General features: G+C 41.4%; 1 protein-coding gene across 3 annotated transcripts; it reads right to left on the reverse strand.

The window, feature by feature from the left end:
• zgc:162200 (uncharacterized protein LOC558638 homolog) lies at positions 1–16331 on the reverse strand. Of its 3 annotated transcripts, none has more exons than XM_023298685.3 (10): positions 16172–16330; positions 14746–15078; positions 12369–12581; positions 11995–12147; positions 10319–10834; positions 8255–9124; positions 7499–7678; positions 5532–5683; positions 3770–4130; positions 1–2649 (listed from the first exon to the last, which is right to left on the reverse strand). In XM_023298685.3, exons 2-10 carry the CDS (start codon positions 14995–14997, stop codon positions 2644–2646), a joined length of 2703 nt encoding a protein of 900 aa, XP_023154453.2. In that variant the 5' UTR covers positions 14998–15078; positions 16172–16330; the 3' UTR covers positions 1–2643. The 3 variants fall into 3 exon arrangements, with proteins under 3 accessions (XP_023154453.2, XP_054868970.1, XP_023154455.2); XM_055012995.1 differs by lacking the exon at positions 16172–16330 and adding an exon at positions 15620–15760; XM_023298687.3 differs by lacking the exon at positions 3770–4130 and having other exon boundaries at positions 16172–16331.
• Between the last annotated feature and the right edge of the window lie 45 nt (positions 16332–16376).

A 16376-nucleotide genomic window follows, 5' to 3' on the forward strand; every position in this document is an offset into this window, starting at 1 on the left:
TACAGTGTTGGCTTGTTTTTATTTCTTCATGACAAAAGTGGGTCACAGGTCAATAAAACTTGTATACACATAAAAAGTTGAGGACCATCAAATGTGGTACGTGGAGTGGGTGCATGTTGTCTTCTAGAACAATTTACACAGAATGCTGACCACATAAATACAGTTAAAATATTATACAACAGTGGTAAATTAAATTATACACACATCTTCACAGAGAGAATTAAATAGATTAAGAAATCCATTTACAACCTTCAGTGTAATATGACATCATGATAAAGCATTTTCACTTTTTAGTGGGAGTCTGTGAACTTTCAACCATAAATAGCTGAGCTCCTCTTTCACTTCAGAAACTGCCAACATCATTTTCAAAACGTTACAGCAGCAACCATGAGCCATGAGTAATTCCTTCATAATCTTTACAGTAACCATGATTAGCATAACAGTTCTCTCAAATCAGTGAGCGTTAATTTCAAGGGAAATTCGTGTTAAATTATTCTTTAGGTAATATTAAAGAGTTGTTACAAGCTAAAAAGTGAAAATATTTTACCAAAATGTTATCACCTTATTCAGTGCTAACACTGCTCAATGAGCTTCCTCAAAAGCAATTAATACACACCTTTAAAAAAAATGTACAACTACAGTGCTGGACAGTAGTCTCTATTTAGAAAATGTGGTGTAGTCTAAAAACAACAGACAGAACCAAAACCAAGGCACAAAAACAAAACAAAAAAACAAACAAAAAATACGTCAGCAGAATGTGGCTTCTTCTAGAAAACCACACTCAGTAGTAACAGTAACAGGGCGGCTGAGCTTAAACAATTGGGGTCAAAGTTTTGTTGCGTTTACTCTTCAAACAACTGTTTCCAAATCTGGTCTAAAGGACTGTGATTGGTTTCATCAGGCAATTTAAATTTAGGCTGCTCTGGAAGAGACAGGTATAGTGCCAATAGTAACATATGGAATGCTGTCCTATAATTACAGCCCTGGTGTCAAACTACTTATTAAGCGATCCTTGTAGGGGTCATCCATGGACATTTATATGTTTTTTTTTTCTGGTTACCAATGCAATGTCATGTGTTAGTTACGATGCACTTTAAATGTGCAGCTTTCTAAAATTTAGTGCATTTGGATTAAAGTTAGAATGTGTTACTAGATGTAAAGTACAGTGTAATGCTTTTTCAAAATAAGGGGCATCATTATTACTTCAATTTTCTACAAGCAGCAACCCCAAAAACACCTGCGTACGCTATTAGCATTCCAAACTGAAAACAGTGGATGCTGCAGCCATAGAAGAAGCAACTCGCTGTGGGTGATACTACTTCCTTACTACAGGATGTGCGTATTTTGGAAGCACACAAAAGCATGGTGATCTAAAATGATGAAACACAGAACACGAATATTGTTGCTTAGCTGTTCAAAGGAGCAATAAAAAGCAGAAGTTGAATGGAGACGGTTGTCAGTGTCATTGAGAAAAATGGGCATGGAAGATGTATCAGTTTTAGGGCAAACCAAGCCACTTGAATTCTTGAGTGATGTGAGACAGTGTCTTTTAAAACTAACAGCCTAACAAGACGAAGCCTGTCAATGGGATGCCTGCAGTTGCACCACACTGCACTAAGAAATGATTTTCAAAAGCTGTTGATTCTAACAGATGTCAAATGTCTGTTGTAAAATAGCTGCAGCTGGCCACTTTTAATTGAAAGCGAACATACGCTTTAAAACTCACCTTGAGCCTAAACAACAGCAGGAAGTATACAGGCACTGTCCTGATTTGTTCTGCATAGTTTGCAAAGTAAGATGCACATTAAAAATTTCCTAAATCATGTGTCTGAATACTCAGTGTTTGACCTGAGGTGGTGAACTTATGGCTGATCTGTTTCCATATGAAATGGCATATTTACTGCCCTCTAGTTAAAGGGTGTGGCAGAGAGGCCCGAGTCAAAGAACTAGAAATGTCACAGAATAAAAAGGGCATGAAACTGCACCACCAGGAAAAGGAAGAAATCTCAAGACAACAGCAAGCTCTACTTTTAAGACAGCAATTCTGTGAATAAGGCTGCATTGTTCTATAAAAACAACTACCTGGGAAAGCTATCACAGATGACCTAATGGCTTACCAACACTAAAAGATGCCAGACAGGCCTGGACAGGATGCCAGACTAAAGGCAAGAGTGTAAAGACTTAGAGCCTTCGGAGAACAGATCATAGCCTTGAATCAATCTGAGGACAGGAAATATTGTACACAAGAAATCTTTCATTCTGGAATAAATACCGTCAACGGTTCACCGCTACACACAGCCTTGAACAAGACCAGATGGAAGTTGGAACCACTTTGGACAAGACACAGTCAATGACTTCACAGAGAAATGAGCAGCGCATTTGTCTCTTCATCCTTCTCCAGGCTGCATGCAGGTTTCTCCACTCCAAGCAGAGAAGACCAAGAGGGTGGGATGAGAGCTTTTTTTTTTTGTTTTTTTAAAACTTTTTTCAATCCATGGTTCTGGTGGGCAGAGAGGGTAATGTAGCATCATATCTGGGATGGACAGGATGTCTCAAGTCAGGAAAGGAGGAGGGAGCCGGGGAGTCAACATGAAGACAGGTCCTTATGGAGAAGAGGGGGTTTGGAGTAATGGAAGGAGTGTTTCAGCGCTACAGAGACAGGGTGAGACAGAGACAGAAGAAAACATATTTAGTTCAACTTAAAAACTTGGAAAAAAGTACATGAAAAAGGCGAGGGTAAATTATAAGGAGAAACAGATCAATACAACATGGAAAGGATGAGCAAATTAGGGCAATCAGCTAAATGTAGGCAACACAAACATCATTAGCTCTAAACAACATCTGTGCAAAAACACAACTGTTTCCATTGTTTATTAGATCTTATGTGCTATTTCATAACATAAGGTGTAGCTTATTTTATACTTATGCCAAAATGAATAGATACAGGTAAAGTAGTTAGGATTGAGTACAAATCTGCTGGCTTCTTTATCTTGCCTTCTTATCTCCTGCGAGATGATTTAGAGTGTGAGCTCCGAGCCCTGGAAGATGTAGCCGGAGCTTTATTACCAGCGTTCTTACTGACATTTGTGTGCAATTCCTCTGTGGTTCTATTAGTAGAGTTGGATAATATACGTCTAGACTCTCTACAGATTCCAGTCATCCTGGGTTTGCCAGGTGGATTCTGATAAGAAAGCGATGTGGTTGTCTGGGACCCTGAAGATTTTGCACTAAACTGTGAAGAGACCGAGTCTGACTGAAATGCGCTGCGGCATGCAGCTGCTGCTTGTACAGAATTAGACCTGTGAGGCAACTGTTTTCTCCTTACAGAAACATCTAAGTGTGGCTTTAGATCAGACTTCTGCTGGCATTCAGCCCATGCTTCAGATGTGTTAGGATACACACACACAGCTTTGGAAGAGGTTAGATTATCTATAGATGAAGAAAACAAGGAAGATTTTAGCCTGGTTGAAGATGCAGGTACAACCCGAGTTGTGATGAAGGTGTCCTGACGTGTAGGGACTGAAGCTCTCCGGCCTGACGTGTCCTTTCTTGAATCGCTGACATGTGTTTTGACTGTTAACTCACTGTTAACAGAACTGGTGGAGCCTTTACGCGTCAGGGAATAGCCATGACTCAACTCTGTGTTAAAAACATCACTGACACTACGACTTCTAATGAAGGTGGCATCTCTTGGGAGAGCCTTGCCTCTGTGAGACGGACTGCCTGTCTGGACAGGACTGTCAGGACAAAGAGAAAGAGGGGTTCTTACAGGGCTTGTGTGGAGGCTTCTTGTTAGAGCTCGCAGGTGGTGAGTGGCCATGGCAGGAACGCTGCTGCCGAGAACTGGGCTAGACCGTGGACTGCTTCTCAGTGGTGGGCGAGCAGGACTGCTTCGGGGGCTCCGAGGGGCCCGGCCTGACTTGGTAGCAAGCTCTTTGGCCCTGGAGCGACGGGGGCTGCTGTTCAAGCTGTGGGGAGACATAGGAGCCTCCAGGTCCTCCAAACGTTGGGTAAGAGCCAGTTTCTGCTGGATGGCCATACGCAACAGAGAATTCAGGGTCTTCTTCTCATCCTCAGCAGCTGCAAGCTGCCTCTGCATCTCATCCAGCTGGGTAACATACTGGTCACACCTGAGAGATGCAGACACCACAAAAAAATGCAACAGGCACACACAGGCAAGAACAAATTAGAGCAAACACACACGCAAAACTCATGCTAATCATGACTATAGTGGGTTAGACTTTAAACACCAGCTGGCACTGCAACTAAAGATTATTTTCATCATTGATTAATCTAGTGTGTTTTTTAGTTTGATTAATCAAAAACCATCAAATATTTACAAATACAAACACGTTACCAAAGTGCAAAGTCTTCAGATGGGTTACATTTTGTGTCTAATAAAATTACTGAATTTACTCTGATATTACACAGGAAAAAATTTGCCAAAGCTTCAGTATTTCAGAAGTTTATTAAAAACAAATGTGAATGGGCAGTTTATTAATTTTATGTTGACTGACTACTAATGATAACTTTGACCGCAGAAAAAGATCTTTGCATTTGTAGACAACAAAATTAAGCTGAGAGTGTGAGTTTAAAAATGGACATTGCCTCGTTGTCACACAAAGTAAAAATGCAGGCACTCCAGTTCTCCACATGGTGGCACCACTAAACTTAATAATAAGCAAAGAGTTTTTTTAAAGCTATAATCTTCAGCCTGTCGGAACAGACAGCAGTAGTCCTTGATCACTGTCTGTTCTCCAATCCTCCTTAGCAGACTGTCAAATGCCAGCTCATAGCTGTCTGGAAAGGGCCTAGACAGTCTAATGCGAGTGCAATAACCTTCTCTTTTATTTCAGTAGAGAAATAACAATACAAGCATTTTTGTTGTTTATGAAAAACAGAAAAAACTATTAGTTTAATCACTCAATCCAACACTCCAAATAATAATCAAAGTTAACAAATCGTCAGAAGAGATTAGTGAGTGAAATGTTGTGGTCTGCAAGTTTAACTCTTAACAATTCCCTTTGATAGCACCTCTATCTAATGACCACCCATCTCTTGCAAACATTAGCCTTCTCCCTCTTAAGGTGACCTGGCTTGATGGGACAAATCCGTCCTAGCCTCCTCCCCCGTCAGCACAGGGCAGAGCATGTGGTTTGTAATCTTCACGTGAACCAGTGGACTGTCCACAGGCATAATAAGCACTGTAAGCTTATTACATGAGTGATAGCAAAAGCTGTACCACAACAAGAGCACCATTACTAAGCATGAAGGACTACAGCACAGATTCAAAGATAACTGAAAAAAAATGAACATGATTTAGTTCAGAAAATTTTAAAGCAACCAAATATAAGCTAAAATATTTTTCCCCATATGGTAATATGTTTGGTTTATTTTATTTAGTCATTTATTTGATCAGGGACCATGCAATTAACATAGAAAACTTCTGATGTATTACATATAGAGTGTATAGCATTAAGCTAATTTTCAACTCCCGTCCCTTGCCAAATCATAACAAAAGGAAGTCTTACCGACTGGCAAACATGACTCGGAGTGAAGAGAAGGTGGCAGCGTCCTCTTTCAGGGCTTTGAGCTCATTCCTCAGTTTCATCATAGTCTCTGACACCATGCTCTTCTCTGTCTCATACTTGGTTTTCAAATTGGACAAGGCCAACTCTGCAGTCTGCAATGATCAAAATCAGAATTCACTTTTAAAGTTAGATGTTAAATACATATGCATGCATGGTTTGTATAAAATAATGCATGTTAGTAATTAAATTGTATCACAAATGATTAAATCATTTAGTCCAAGAATTCCAGGACATGTGCTGCAGGATAATAACACAAGCCAAAGTACTGAGCACGCTAACTGCTCCACTTGTTTTAGATTTTTATATTAAGTAACTTAGATATAAACACAGACACTGTAATTGCAACATATCCTCTGTTAAGACCAATCTGTCAGAGCAAATAGGATTGATGGAAAATCATTGCACTGATGATGACAGTAGTGCAAAACCAACACTGTGAGTCTTTATCATAAATACACATTTTCTTAGACATACAACAGAAGCCCTAAACCCACTTTGTCCCTCTAATGTGATCACTTTTTGGGTATCTGTTAACTAAACACAATAATCAGTGTAACAGTCTCACATGTTAATACTGTGATTACATCAGATGTACCAATGGGCAGCTATCATAGCTCTAGCAATCAGTCGAGAAGGTAAAACGCTGTAACTGAGTACTGCCAGCCAAGCAGATTACCCTGAGTGCGTGTAAAAGGACTGACAGCTCAGCAAAAGAGAGAAGCAGGCCATGCAGAGGTACAGGTACAGCAACTGGAAGGGGGAAGGAGAATTGAACATCTGAAGAGTGCAACAGCACAGTCTGCTCAAGGTGCAGGACCACGTGAGTGCAAGTGACTGTCTAGACAACACACTGATGAGACGGGTCAACCAAACTGCTTATGTCAAGATTATGCACGTATGGCCGACCCGATAGCCAAGTGGTTGGGTTGTATACCGCATGGGCTTAAACGCCTTGAAGCAGCGATTGCCAGTGATTAGCGGCCAGCCCGGACATTTTTAGCCCTCTTTTCCTGCATTTCCTGCCTCTCTCCACTGTAGCTATCAAAAAAAGGTAAAAATGGCTCAAATAATTATCTAAAAAAATAAACAAAGTTACGCAGTGATAACTTGCTCTCTTGCATAATCAAGCAATGAAGTTAATTAACAAAAAATGAGCACTTTGATTCTGTTATGTCAGAGCATGATCTCCACAAAACATGCATGTTCATAGTACTAGCTGATTATCATCAAAAATGCAATTTGCAAAAATGCTACAAATAAATAAGTTTTCTCTCACTAATATGTAAATATATGCAGAAAGGTGACCAAAATGTAATCAGATCATGTACTCCATATGGGTTACCCTATCTGTCATGAAAATATGATGCTTCTGCTACTTTATATTACATATTCACAAGAATGTGTTTAGAGAGAAACAGTCACAAACTGCATGGTTAAAAAGTAACAGAGTGAAGATTAATTTACAGACACTCTTCAGTACCAAGGCAGCTGTTCTCAGAATTCTTATCCATACAAAAAATATATCAAGCCAAAAGAGAGCAATTCATCTAGTAATAGCTAAACTCGGAGACACTTGTACGGTTAGATTTGATCCGGCTGAGCAAGCTAATCCCTCTTTAAAAAACAAATACATGAACATTAAATATTACATAACTGAACAACATGAAATACCACAGGGATGAGGCTGGGTGGTGGAAGGAGGTGTGACAGCAAATGGTGTTGGCATGAATGAGCTTGTCAGAGTCAAAGTGTGACTGGTTGTAGTCAGTGCCAATTACACCACAAGTGCACCTCCATATCTCTGCCTAAACTAACACTATGCTTCATTTGTAGACGAACTGCTTCAAAACACTGCAAAAAGAACAAAACAAATCACTCGAGTGTAGTCGCTGCCTGCTATGGAATACCTGTTTGTTAGCCTTAAGGACAGTCCTGAGGGTAGCAATCTGTTCTCTCTTGGTGCTGAGGAGGGACTTGAGTTTTAGAACTTCCTCCAAAAGGCTTTCAGCATCCCGCTCTGCCTCGCCGCTGCTGCTGAATCCTGAGTAAGGCATTGCACCCCTCTGACGACAAAGGTCCACTGCCACCTGAAAGAACACAAAGGCAGTGTGTTTAATTCAAATGTCAGTTTGGCAATGTAAAATTTCTTACAGTATTGGAGCAACGTTTAATTATACAGTATATCACTTTATCATTAATGATAAAACACTAAGTCTGTTTTACAATGTTTAAAATTGATCTCAAATTTCTTAATAATATTACTGAGTTGGGTGAAATTTATCGAAAGAAATGTTGAAGAGCAACTGCTTTTTCATAATATGCAATTCCACACATAAAAACACATGTTCCTAGTGCCTCAGACACGGTTGTTTTCACAAAGGATTCTGTGTAATGGACAGCCACAACTCAGCTTTGACCCCTGATAATCCTATCCATTCAAACGCATACACGTGTTAACGCAGCCGTCACCAGGCCTTGGATTTGTGTAGCACGGGAACTACTCCACTAAGTTCAGAGTCTAGTAAGAGTATTAGGTTCAGTGAAAAATCTCTGAGGGAGAAAAGGCTTTAACCCAATACAAAACCCTGGCTTTCACAATGAAAAAGTTTAAGAATTCTCTGTTCTCTAATAAATGTGATATGTGAGTTGCGGTGCTGCCTTACCCGCAGGTGTTTGATCTGGCAACGGATGACTGCTACCAAGTTACGAACGTTGGAAGGGTCCCTGAAATCCAGGGTGGGAGATCCAGGGCAATTTGGAGAATCCACACTGGCTCCTGCACTGTCTACCTCTCCCATAAATTGCAATGCTGCAGCTTTGGAAATGAACATGTCATTGGCTCGAGGCTTCTTCTGGGTGTTGGGAGGATAGACGTGTGATCTTCGTGCACTGCCTCCTCCACCGCTTGCCCTGGCGCCATCACGGTAATAGTCCAGGGTGACCCGTTTGGGTGTTAGGTTGTTGCACACACAGATGTGGTGGTAGAGGTTGGACAGCTCCTCAGAGAAAGCCAGCAGCTCTTCCTGAGCAACGCTCAAGTGCCCTTCAGAATCAATTGCCACCTTACGAGTGGCTCCAATCTCCTTCTCCAGATCGCTGATGCGCTCTTGATCTTGCTTACTGGACTTGATGCACTGACGGATTTTGTCAGCCAGCTCCTGGGCCTCTGCCCTCCAACGATCCTTCTCCTGCTTGTATCTCTGCTCCAGGGTGTTATAACGAGCTCCTGCCTGAGACAGTTCATCTCGCAGCTTCAGAAGCTCTTCGCTAGCTGAGCGCATGCGAGCCTCCAGCACCTCCTTGCTCTTGGTGTCCACCTCATAGTCAAAGACGGCACCGTCTCCATTTTCTGTCTCATCATCTCCATGGTCGTCGGTGTCTTGGTTGTGATGCTGACTGCTCTGCACTGCTTCAAGCTGCTGGGTCAGAGAGCCAACTTTGTCTTCCTGCTGACTGAGTGCTTGTTTGGACATTACCAGCTGCATCTGCAGTTCCTCCACCTTGCTGACCAGGCCGGACTTCTCTCGTTCCGCCTGCATACACACACACAGACATACAAAACATGAAAAACTTCAAACCACCCATTTCAGTCCTGACCCAGGTCACCTGAACTAATTATTCACTCATTTCCATAAAATAAAGGACCATGTACAACAGTTCACCCCCACCACCTTTATTCCTAATACATATTTTATGTTTAACACAGGCTGACCCCATTCATTTCCACAGTCGAAACATCTGTCGAGTAGGAGCTTTCTAACCCAACCCGATTTAAGTGCATCGTGAATAATTTAGCATCTTCAGACAGAGACGAATGACAGTTCAAGACATTCTTAATTTTCTAAAGCGCCCTTTGTTTGTGAAGATGTGAAAGTGTATCAGATGGGAGCTGACTACATTGCTTGGTGAAGTAGACATTAGATTATATTATTACTCCTCCTCTTCCCTCTCCAACACGAGCGGATGTGGTATAAAGCAGGAAGTGGCAGACATTAGTGTTAACAGCTCAGCCACACACAAAACTGAGTGACAACAACCTCACTGAGTGCAACAAAGGGAGGCGGTATTTAAAGCTAGCATGACAGAGCAGATGCTTCCAAATGCACTCAAATGAATCAAAAGAATTCAGACAGATTTCAAAATATATTGAATCTGTATTTGCAATTAGAATGTAGTGCATAGGACACACACAGTCCGTTACCTTTCATACTGTTACGTAGAAGCCATTTTGTGTTCCTCCATCACTGTCTAAACATCCCTGTACTTTAAAAATTCATATTTAAAAGCTCCAAGACATTACCACAAGGTAAATATCACAGTAAATACAATGTTATCTTTGGTAGTTTGTCTCTATAGTGCTAAAACACTAATTCCAAACAATGCACTGATCACTGCAACACCAGATAATATTTTAAAACATTAAAAATCAATTTTAGACACACTCATAAGCTCAAACCAATATCCAGGGGATTGCTGACTGGCATTTGAATTTAGCCACTCTACACTTAACGGTTGTAGTATTATCAATTTAGATAATGTTCACACTACCGAGCCCATTCGGTAAGTTTCTTGCAAATCCTCACTTGTTACTCTATACACAAGATATCCCAAAATAAAACAAAGAGGCAGACTGTCATAGTAAAATATGGCAATAATCTTCTTTTTCTTTGGTGCACAATATGAAAAGCATGATTTAAAATGTGTTTATGTGTTGTCCTGTTGCCTACCTGTAGGAGCTGCTGTTTAAGTTTCTGACTGTCTGAAAAGTGCAGCTCGCTCAGCAGGTCTGACACCAGCCCGGAGGCTGGAGCACGCAGGAACACGTCACTGTTGCGTGGAGTGGAGTAGCGATGGATGAGGCCGTTGCTTTTAGAGCCACCCAAGTGAGGAGGGTGAGCAGAACTGGAAGCAGATCCAGGACCATTATTAAAACCGCTGTCCTGGTTCTCTTCCTCACCTTCACCTTCTCCCTCTCCACCCTGGCCCTCCTCCTGGCTATCATCCAGCTGCTCCAGGTGGAGCTCCAGGTTCCCCACAGAATCAAAGGGGTTAAGGGTCAAGGCAGAGAGCTCTCGCCGCAGACTGTTCTTCTGCTCCCTCTCCTCCTTTAGGGCTTCAAGGGCCTCATCCAGCTGCCTCTCTGCAATCTCCCTCAATCTTGCTGCCTCGTCCAGCTGTCCTCGCAGTTCCTCCTGCTCCTCATTCTTGTGGGTCAGCTCTAGCTTTATTGACTCAAATTCAACCTGAAATGTGATTAGAAGCACAACCGGAAGATTCAATTTAATAGGTTTTTCTCTGCTGTTTTTCTGCTGCAACACAGTTGAATGCACATTCTATCCTGCACCGACTACATTCAACACAGGCAAGATGAAAAAGTACAGGTAAAGAAAACTCCATTGCCCATGATGTTTCTATTGTAAAAATTAACAATCCAAAGACAGATACAGCAGATGAATAAATATTTCTCAATTTCAGCCAAGTTCAATATTTCTATGGACACAATCCTGCTGACTAGATTTTCTGTGTGGCCTCTAGTTGGGGCTTGGCTCGGGCCATGTGACATTCCCCACCATCTCTTCCTTTCTGTGCTACTCTAATGTCAAATGTCTCACAGTTAAAGAGATGCTATGTTTTATCTAAAAGTCAAATCACAGGTCATGTGCACACTAACAAACCTCTGCTACATTTAGAACTAGTCAGGGGCAGTTTGACAGAGGTCAGTACACATCAGTATCCACATCCTGTATCACGTAAGACAATATTTTTGTAAGCCATTTTGAGCACATAGAGATAAAGTTGTGATTGAAAGTCCTCCAAAACTTCAAAAATACTCTGAAATAGAAGGTCCCGATATCACTCACGAAACTGTCACATTGAGGACTGGTTGCCATGGTGCTACTCGCAAGCGTAATTATTTCATTTAGATTGTACTGTCAGCGGAATGCTTCACTAGCTTTAGTATCTGGCTTCCAAAGGAAGCTATATGGGGAATTTGCTGAAAAATGAAAAAGCAGGTAAGATGAATTCTTCCTCTGCTATGGTAGCAACTGAATTTTCTGCACAACATTAATCACCTAATAACTGCACAGTCCAGTCTATTCAAGAATGGCCATCTTGTAAAGGGAGTGGAAAGTTTCTCAGCAAATATTTGAAGATTACAAGTTTGTTTTGCTCTAATATATGAAACAAACACAAAAAAACAGTACACTAAACAATAACCATATGATAGAGATAGTGTGATAGTGAAGAGCTTCACTATCACACATATTATAAAAAACTTCAAACTAATTTAGAAATATGTAGATCAACACATTTCACACTTCAGTGTTATTCTGAATATCCACAATTCCACAATATTACAGCCAGTGGGCAGAACTTAGCAAAGTGCTGGGTAACAACTGACCTGGTTTTCCTTGAGCACAGACACCTGCTTTTGCAGAGATATGTTCTCTTCTTCTAGCTCACCATTGTCCTGCAATTGCCGCAGCTCACGGACTTTATATTCCTTCATTTCATCCCTCAGATGGCCCTTCTCTGCTTCCAGACATTCGCATTCCTGTGGAACACAACCCTCTGTCATTTCAGTTCATTGCAAGGAATTAAATTTTAAATCCACAATTGCTTATTTCATGTCATGTCCAGTTAACTTTGGTTTGGGAATGATGTGCACAGCTAAAATATCCTTCAGTGATTCCGAGTAATTTCTATAAATCATGAGGAGATGGGGTTTAACATGTATATGATACAACACAGGTGTACTGAGTAAGTACGCCAAACCTTCTTTAGTTGGGTGGAGACTACCCCCAGTCTATCGATTTCTGCGTGGGCATTGCTTAGAGCAAGACGTGCTTGCTTGAGTTCTGCCTGAACTTCCTCTATGCGGGTTGCCATGGCAGCCTCTTTAGTGGCAGTCTCCTGCAGCAGGCTCTCCTCCCTGCACTCTCCATCAGCAGCTGCACGCTTCTGGCTGCTCACGGAATCTGCAAACGCCTTTAGGCAAACAAAAATGATTAATGAAAGGGCAAAATTTGCAGTATTGGATAGTGTATACTATGATACACGTAGGAAGGACGTTAATGGTGCTGGGATATAGTGCATATCATATCAAGACAGGAAATACAATCATTTTAAACAAAGGAGAGGCAAAAGGACTTCCCTGATAATCAGTATCTGAAACCTGCTTGCAATGAGGAAACAGCTGATATGGTTCAGTAACCTTAGACCTGAACAGCCGCTTCCACATGATTTGATACTGTGTATTTGCCTCGTCAATACGAGACGATAAGTCTGTTCCACTTAACACTATAATAACATGCATGTCTTCACAGCTTGCCATTGTCAGGATTCTTGACACATTACGCATCAATGACTGCTGATGAAAGAACCATCAAATAAGGTGTTAAATGAGATGAACATGCTAGTAAACATGCTCTATTTAACATTGTGGCATGGTTATATAACGATGCTAATTTACAACACACGAGTTTGTCCTGCTTTGCTAAAACCCTGCCAAAGCCTAGGTGGGTAAATAGCCAAGAAAGGAGGTTTATGCAGATTATAAAAAATAACTGAAATTCTGTACCACTACGCCCCTTAAGACATAAAGAGCTTTTCTTGATATGTAGTTACAAAACCTCCCAGGGGAGCAATTTTACTGTTATTCTGACACATTTACTGCCAAGTGTCTGTAATTGCCAATAAGCCTGATTTTAAACAGGGTTTCCTTCTTTAATATAAATAGGTAGATGGAAAAACTACAAAACCAAAACTCTGTCCACATGATGAGATTTAGTTTTATGGGATTACTTTCTTACATAAACTTGTTTAAAAAGCCTGTTCGAGCAAAACTAAATACCGTCAAGGGCCATCTGGTGCATTTGTGGCGAAATTTACATCAGGGCACAGTATTAACCCCTGAGACATTTCAACACATCAGTGAAATCATGAGCAATAGATATTTTCAAAAAAAGACCTTCAAAGACAAACTGTAACAGTCAGCTGGAGTGCAAATGTATAAACAACACTCCAACACAGTAAACACAGTTGATGCGGTTGTTAGTTTTACTGCATAGTCAACTATGATCAATTGTTGTTAGAAGCATATACCATAATTTCAATACGTCTGCAACACGAATGACATAATAATCTGAGCTTTGACTTATAGGTCTATACTTTTTTTATCTTGACGATCTGGTGCATACCTCATTCAATTCTTAAGGCTTCGGAGTTTAGAATTAAAAGTAACAGTTTAAGACACACAGAGAAACAGCAGCATAATAAAAACCACATGCTGACTAACTGGCTGTGGACAACGTTGTCATCACTAAATCGTCTTCTCCTCCTCTCATGATGCCTCTAACGTCAGATGATATGCGAGGGCAAAGCTGACTCAGCATGCAATCACAAGCCACTTCATTCAAAGTATAACGTCAGGTCACAACCGCAACAGAACGCTTATTGTGGCAGCAGATACTCGGAGTTAAGAAATAAAATTAAGGGATAAGCCATCAAATTCATGTCACACTATAAGTGGAACATGTTAAAAAAAAAAAAACAGCCAGTCCACAGACGTTAAAATTGAAATGAACAGCATGAGAAGGGACACTGTGCCCTTATATTTCAGCCACTGAAATGTTTACAGCATTTAAATTGTGGCAACAGAAAAAGCGCCTGGAGGCAGATGTTTTTACAATACCATTTTTGTACACTGACAACGGATGGGAAACCGAATAATGACATTGATATCACTATCCCACTGTGTCATGCTTATGATATCCTGCAATAGTTTATGACAGATGTTTGCATATATTCCATAAGTAAACACAGAACAACGGTTACTGAGTTCATCCTTCCAATAGAACGACACATTCTGTAAAAATCCACTACATATGGTAGATGGTTGCCAAAATAAATTAAATGCACCTTATTGGCAAATCTCAAGTTTCGACTACTGTTTATTGGATTGTTAGTGTGAAATGTGAACACAGGAAATTCTTGTTTTAATCAACAATAGGTAATAAAAAAATCCTAAAATTGTTGTGTGTTATCTAAAAATTGTACAGAGACTGGGGAAATACTAACTTCAAAGCCTCCATGAAAAATCTATATCGAATGTGTTGTCTACACATAACTTGAGGGCACTGGGTGTTCCTACCTCTTTGAGCTGCTGTAGCTCCACTTTGAGGGTTTCATGCTCTTCTTCCAGCTGCCTGTGTTTCATCTTGAGGGCAGAACTTTCCTCCAGCACCACCAGACCATAGCGGGCTGCCTGTAGCTTTTCCTCTGTGGCCTCTTGGAGCTCCAGGGTCAACCGCACCACCTCAGCCTTCAAGTCTCTGCTCCCCATCTCTGCTTCCCCTTCTCCCTCGACTGCTGCACCTGCTGGGTCTGCATCCGCCTCCAGCATCCTTGCCCGGCCTCCCACTCGTCTGCCAATGTTCTACTGGGACACCTGCCTCATTCACTCCTCCACTCTCATTACCCCAAACTACAAATGGCAAAACACAAAAAAGGTGGTTACATAAACTACTTGGAACAATGGCCAGGATGGCAAAGAGGTTTTGTATAAATCATATTGTGGCACTAATTAAGCCAACTGCAAAGATTAACTTTGAGATCGCAGTTAGGAAACACTTCTACTTAAGCTCAAAAGGCCAAAGGGGCACTAGACAAATCCAAGCCTTAATTACCTAACTGTTGCAGTTTGCAAATATGTGAACACCAGCTAGCAATGCCGACTCTGGTTATATCATGCTATATATAAAGATGTGGGGCTACAACTAACATAGTGCTTAGGATAGATTTCTACTTATGATTCCTAGAATCTCCACAACAGAAACAGGATGCCACTACTAAAATGAGAAGCAAGACTAGATTGTATTTAACAGAGGTGTTTTATAATCATCATCTTTCAGGATATGCAGATAGTTACTAATGTTAGCTACACATTCCTGACAGCTGGTTGAGGAGTAATTGCCCCTAAATGTTCTGCACAAACAAACCGAAGAAAGGATATTAATTTGCGTTACTTGGATCAACAGTATATTGACTGGGTGGGGCAGATGCTCCCCCATTTCCTCGTGTCCTCTTGTTTGACCGAAGATGGAAACACCAGCCGCCGGTTGTCAGGTGCCAAATGATGAAGTTAGTCATCCAGAAAGCATCTGTTTCCCCTGGGCGGTTAATCATAACATCAGCTAAAAGTTTTCAGCTCATATTGACCACTGTGCTTCCAAATACAGTTGATATCTGGGGGATGTAAACTATTCAGACAGGGATACAAAATCGAAGACGACACCGGACTGGAAACAGGACACGGCCGGACAGCTAGCAACAGTAGCGTTAGCCTAACGCTGATGTAGATAGTCAATGAAACCGCAATGCTAACTTACTAGCTCCGAGGAGCTCAAGAGAATGCAGCTATCTAGCTTCGAGGCTTCGTAGTTGCATATATTTACATAGCCTTTACTGATTATCCACCATCGCCTACCCGACCAGCGGGGCTGTTCTCCCATCGCAACGTCATTCGGACCCTGTCAGACAAGCTAATTAGCCGGATAGCCATCATTAGCCAAACTCACCCTGTGGTTTTATCTCAAAGATGGGACTCGCCGCTTTGAAGCAAACGTGAATTCTGCGCCTCCCTCAGGAGCTGCCAGCAGCGGCGGCGGCTAGTCACGATGCTAGGCAGGGGTAGCAGCGCAGCTTACCGAACAGCCGCGTCCCTTCCTCCCACCCGGTTCTCCCGTTTCACAGCGAGGTCGAGTGTCAAACGCGCGCCGAAAA

This window comes from Amphiprion ocellaris, chromosome 8, assembly GCF_022539595.1.
Source record: "Amphiprion ocellaris isolate individual 3 ecotype Okinawa chromosome 8, ASM2253959v1, whole genome shotgun sequence".
NCBI lineage: Eukaryota > Metazoa > Chordata > Actinopteri > Pomacentridae > Amphiprion > Amphiprion ocellaris.

What these genes read in the sequence shown, in the direction of transcription:
- zgc:162200 (XM_023298685.3), bottom strand. Translation starts at nt 14,997, where the DNA reads ATGCTGGAGGCGGATGCAGACCCAGCAGGTGCAGCAGTCGAGGGAGAA. An exon ending in TTAAACAGCAGCTCCTACAG is followed by an intron (nt 9,125 to 10,318) that starts GTAGGCAACAGG and finishes GTGTGTATGCAG; the next exon opens with GCGGAACGAGAGAAGTCCGG. An exon ending in GCCAGATCAAACACCTGCGG is followed by an intron (nt 7,679 to 8,254) that starts GTAAGGCAGCAC and finishes GTGTTCTTTCAG; the next exon opens with GTGGCAGTGGACCTTTGTCG.